This window comes from Cyprinodon variegatus, unplaced genomic scaffold, assembly GCF_000732505.1.
Source record: "Cyprinodon variegatus isolate N-32 unplaced genomic scaffold, C_variegatus-1.0 Scaffold0, whole genome shotgun sequence".
NCBI classification, from domain to species: domain Eukaryota; kingdom Metazoa; phylum Chordata; class Actinopteri; order Cyprinodontiformes; family Cyprinodontidae; genus Cyprinodon; species Cyprinodon variegatus.
The window spans coordinates 745,701-751,312 of record NW_015150453.1 but is presented as its reverse complement, the minus strand read 5'-3'; the positions used below and the strand labels follow the sequence as shown (position 1 = coordinate 751,312).

The 5,612-nt window shown below is 40.1% G+C and overlaps 1 protein-coding gene across 1 annotated transcript in view; it reads left to right on the top strand.

Moving 5' to 3' along the window:
- LOC107104347 (PHD finger protein 1-like) overlaps positions 1-4,639 on the top strand; it is a 48,877-nt gene extending 44,238 nt beyond the window's left edge. Inside the window, exons 11-13 of the mRNA XM_015404691.1 lie at positions 523-638; positions 2,769-2,855; positions 4,211-4,639. Coding sequence (XP_015260177.1) covers positions 523-638; positions 2,769-2,855; positions 4,211-4,562 — 555 coding nt within the window. The 3' untranslated portion in view covers positions 4,563-4,639. The remainder of the gene's footprint in view (positions 1-522; positions 639-2,768; positions 2,856-4,210) is intronic.
- Positions 4,640-5,612: the final 973 nt, after the last annotated feature.

Sequence of the window (5,612 nt, the reverse complement as noted above, 5' to 3'; positions counted from 1 at the left end):
AGCGTCCGGCAAAGATTGAGCCCCGAACAAGGTCATCTTCTCCTTATTGCTCATGAGTCTATGTGTTGCACCAGGTGGATGCTTAGTTGTCCGTTTCAGAAACTGACACGCCATCCAATATCCTGTGTATTTGTAAAGACATGAAGGCTGTCCTGATTAGATGACCTCCGTACACACAGTGACATCCACAATGTGAAGGAAGGTTATCTACTCTCTCTAATCCGGCTAGCAAAGTAACAATGCACATGATGCATAAAGCATTAACCTAACAGTTGGCTTAGAAAACATCCAAGTTGAAACTGACAAACGGGTCCACCCCTTTGGAATGGGAATTGTTTGGCTTCTTTGTTAGCCTGCAATGCACCATACCTGCCTCTGAAAGGGGGGTAGTTAAAGGGAATTGTTGGCCTGGCTGAACAGGCGAGATCTTCTGTTCCTGTAAGCAGGTGGGGGTTGCGAAGGTCACTGTTGTGTCATTGCTGGAGATACACAGATCTGTTCCCAACCCCTCTGTTTTTGCAGGCATGTCCACCTCCAGTCGTTACCAACCCAGTGGAACTCCTGCCTTGTTGCCATGGCTACATGGGAGGAGCCAACCTTTTTAACTCCAGGAAGTATGATGAAGAGATCAATGCAAGGTAATGGCTGGTAATGCCCGAACCCCTCAATCCCTATATAAAGCAGGGACTATATAGTGAACTCAATTAACTGACCGGTTCGAACAGATCAAAACATTTTGCAACATGTTTTTTCTCCAACACTGTTTACATTTGATCACTGCTGCACTTTATGGAATGAAAATGTTTATTTACTGTCTGAAAGCTGTACTAAACNGCAACATGTTTTTTCTCCAACACTGTTTACATTTGATCACTGCTGCACTTTATGGAATGAAAATGTTTATTTACTGTCTGAAAGCTGTACTAAACAAATTTTCTTTTTGTATACACTCTGTGTGTACAAAATGACAATAAAGTTTTTCTAAATCTAAGTCTAGGTCCCCGTTGGTCATGTGACTCTGGCTTCCTGTGTCTGTGCCATCTTTGTTCTCTTGCCCCCAAAACAAATCCCATGATGCTTTGCAAGGAGAGCTCTTGCAAAGTATTCTGGGATATATCTGCTTGTCTACTGGCCATGGTTGCACACTACTTTTCAAGGTGCATTATGGGAAATTTTGAGACCACCATTTTTTTATCCACTAGACATTCAGACACTAAAATGTCGTAACCACTATATAGTTCTTTATGTAGGGCTCAGGGCGGACGTTTGGACACGGTCAATGTCTTCCCATCCGATTGGTTTGTCTCCAGGTGGGTTCTCAGGTGACAATTATTAGATGCTCCTTTGAATAAAGTGCATCATTTTACACCTTTCATTTGTTACATAACTTCTTAAAAATGGCTTAAATGTGTCACTAAGTAATTGATATTAGAGATAATTATATATCGTTAGGTGTATATGAAGCCAGAATTTTTCCAAAAGTGCACTCGATAAATAAATACAAGCAGTTTTAATGAAAACACACCCATGTAAAATTCTCTCCAATCGCATTTTAAATGGTCTATGCCTGCAGATTAATTCAATATGGCGTCAAATATGTAACACATGAGTCCATGCTTCTTATCTGCGCTCTTTACGCTCTTTTTAGATTCCTGTAGAATTTCTACAGCCGGTAGATTCTCTCCTGCTCGCCTGTTGAGTAGGAGAAATTTCCTGTGATTGGCTACTTTTAGGGAAATCCTATCTCTTGAGTACAGTAACGTTTTCTTTCTAGTTTCGGCCAGTAATGATAGCAAAGCATCTTGAGGCTAATATTAAAAAATAGTAAATAACTAAGTTTAAGACAGTCATGAATGTGTTGTTAAAGCAGCAGCCATGCTCTAAAAGGATTCCTTTTTAATCGGGAAATCTGTATAAGATAAGCTAAAGTTGTTTCTAGTTTTTTTTATTTTATGAAAACTAGGTATGACAGGCACTGTTTACATGTCAGCCACCTTTGTACCGCAGTATGTGCATATAGATCAGACTTTTTCTGCTCCGTCGGATTTAGTTATCAACCTGCGGTCCGTTTCACAAAGAAGGTTTAACAAACTCAAATTCAAATCCTCAACTCTAAATTGTTCTAATCTAAAGTCGGGAACTCTTTTTTCGGTTTTCAGTTTCACAACGGCTGCTATGTTTGTATGAATTGGATTATGGCAGGCCGTTTTTACATATAATAAAAGCACTGTCTTTTCTGTTGTTACGTTTGTAGATCAATAAAATAAGAGGCTTTATAGAGTGGACCAAAAACAAAGCCTTGTTTTGGCTTAAAAAAAAACATGCAAATTGACTCGAATGAACGGGTCTGCCTCTTTGGAAACGGGGTCGTTTGAGTTCTTAGTTAACCTGTAATACCCGATACCTGTCTATGTCTCTGAAAGTAGGGTCGTTAGAGAGAATTGTTGGCCTGGCTGAACAGGCGAGGGGTTTTGGTCACCTCTATGGGGTTATATCAGAACGAGTGACTCAGACATAGGTTGAGTTTCTCTTTGTGAAACGGAAAACCTGAAACTGACACATTTTTACCTGGATTATGTTTAGCTGACATGCCAACAGAAGTAGTTTTTTTACAGAATCATCACATATTAATGAAACAAGAAAGCCTTGATAATCAGTATTGTTTTTCTTGTCTTTTAGCCCAAATGCAGCTTTTAAATTTCCAGCATATCTATCTTTATCTGGATATTTGTAGGCTAAGAATATACATCTGTCTATTTCATCCACAGCTCCCCTCCCAAGCGAATGTATGCCCTGTACCACAGCTCCTACAACGGAAACAACGCGCTCTCCAGGGGACTTCATCACTACGACAGGTTTTACCCCAAATCTTTAAGACTTTTAGGAGTCAGATCTTAAATACACAGAACTGTTGTTTTTCAATACAAAATCACAGAGAAATAGCAAAGCTGAATGCCATGAAACAGTTTGAATGATGGTCTATGGAATAAGTTAAAAATAAATTGACAATTGACAAAAATTGACAACAATAAATTGGAATAAATTGACAATGCAGTTATTTTCAGGTATTTCGGGATCTGAAAATAAGTGTCAATTGGAACAGATTAATAAAAGAATCAGCCAATGGGTATTTTTGTCCTTAAAATAAGATGATTCAATATTTTCTGCTTTATGTTGTCATAAACCGGGACAAATGGACCCAGTATTCAAGGTGAGACAGTCGGTAGGAAAGTTTATTAAAACTTTTATTAAAAACAAAACCGAACACAACAGAACAGAAATGGGCTGTTGTGGTCAGTGGAACTGCACCAAATGCAGGGAAAGGGGGAGCGGGGCACCGCCCAATAGCTGACACTCTCTGGTTTGAAAGTTCAGTCCATGCTCTTCAAAAGAGGTGAGATCCAGCCAATGGGCTGGCGCCGCCCAGAGTGTCACAGATGCTGCAACCCCGGAGAACATACAGGAGGCCGATGCAGGTCAGGGGAAAACAAAGTAGGTCCACAGCTGATCCAAAGTTCTGACCCAAACAGGAACGAAAGAATCCAGACTTCCAGGAATCCACAGAACAGGTTCAGAGTCCAGAGTCAGACGGATTCAGAAGCCTGCCAACACAGACGCACAGATGCAGACAAGCAGGCTCAGTGGTTGAGAGAACAGAGACAAGACGTTGTACCAGAAGTTCTGCAGGAAACTTTACACTAGTCTCCTCCGAGGAGCCAGGCTTACAGGAATAAAACTGACCTTCTCCGCGTTCTGAGCAAAAATCCTGAGGGCTCTGCAGAGAAGGACCAGGATACAATCAGAGGACAGGAAAAACCCAAAAAAATTCTCAATCCACCGCCAGAAACCAGGACATGAACCGTGGAATAAACTAAAACTACCAAACAGACAAACCCTGATCACTCGGGCTTAACTGAATATAAAGCGCAAGAAGCAGGTGAAAAAGATGAGTTAAAATTAGGAACCGGGCAGAACTAGACAGGTGAGTGGAATTAACAATTAAGGTAAAGCTATCAGGCCAGATCATGACATATTTAAAATAATAGTTTTTTTTTTCTTATTTTAAACATGAATGATTTTATTCTATTGGAAAATAATCTTACTTAGTCTTTTAAAAATCTAAATTTAGATATTACAAAGATAACTTAGAAGGTGGCTGTAGTTTGGACCTGTTGGAATCTCTCACATCCTCTCATGTTTGCTATTGCAGTATGGAGGACATCTGCAGGTTACCACCAACGTGCTTCACATACCCCTTCAGCTCCAACGGGAACCCCCATCTCCATCACCTCCACCAGCACAGCCACCAACACAACCAGAAGCAGCTGGAGCCCCTCATCCTGCGCGACGTCCCTCCCTATCAGAGCAGCGCGGTCGGCGGCGGGGCCAGCGGCGGCGCGGGAAGCGAGGCAGGAACGGGCGTGGGTATGGGAGGGGGTGACGGGACTGTGTCCAGGAGCTGGGCGGGAGGAGGGGAGGCTGTGAGGATCTTGGCCAGACGCGTGACTCCAGATGGGAAGGTGCAGTACCTGGTGGAGTGGGACAACATGGGGCTGTACTGAGTGGGAGGACAGGAGACGCTGACTGTTTGGCTGTGGCCACCGGACTGTTGTGTATTTAAATATGTGGATAAAGAAACTAAAAAAATCCAATCTGCATAAGGTACAGATCGAGGTTTCTCTCAGAGTATCACCTCAGTTCGACATCATTATAAGCTCAGTACTAGGTGTTCCTCTTTGCTAGTGTTCCTCTGATATTTGTACCGTTAACTTTGGAATATGTTTGAATTGATCATGTTTTACATCGACGCTGGAAACCACTTCAACCTCCAGATATTTTATCAGTGTTTCACCCTTATTAGGAAAAACAGATATAAGGGTTTATAAACTGTATATACAGTACTCTACTGCAGGTACACAAGATATTAGAAGAACCACTTCCTGTTTCTTTTGTATTTTACTGTTTTTAATTTGAATTTTTCCTGAGAAATGTTTATTTTCCTGCTTCATTATAGATACCTTGATCCCAGTTGGTGAAAATATTGGGACTGTGAGAAGACACAAAGAATAAAACAGAAGAAAGCTTATTTTTTTGTGAATGTGACTTTTATTATATTCTCCTTATTCTAATTAAAAAGCATGCTTAGGATAATTCAAACTTTTATTTTAGTAAAGATATGGTGAAGGAGAAAATCCTTCCTATGAAATGCAAATGTTTTTTTTTTTGGATAAAATTACAGGTGTCATTAAAGTAAGTCCCAATACACTGAAAAAACTGAAATGCAACTTAGTCAATTCTTCTTGAAATCCATTTATTTTTTCTTAATTTGTGCAGGAGTGGAATAAAATGATCTACATTTAAAATAAGAATACCTTATTTTAAGTGAAAAATGCAAATTCCATTGGCATATTATCTCATTGCTCTGCTTAAATTAAATGCAAATACACTAATTTGTAAGAATTGTTGTAGATTTTGTTTTTTATCAATAGAAAGGCCCGCCATAATTTTACAGACAGCATTTATAGAATCTCTCCTCAGCTCATCTCCCCAAAGCTCCGTTTCTCTTACATATTTTTACTTTTTAAAGGCGGAACTACTTTGGCATTTTAAAG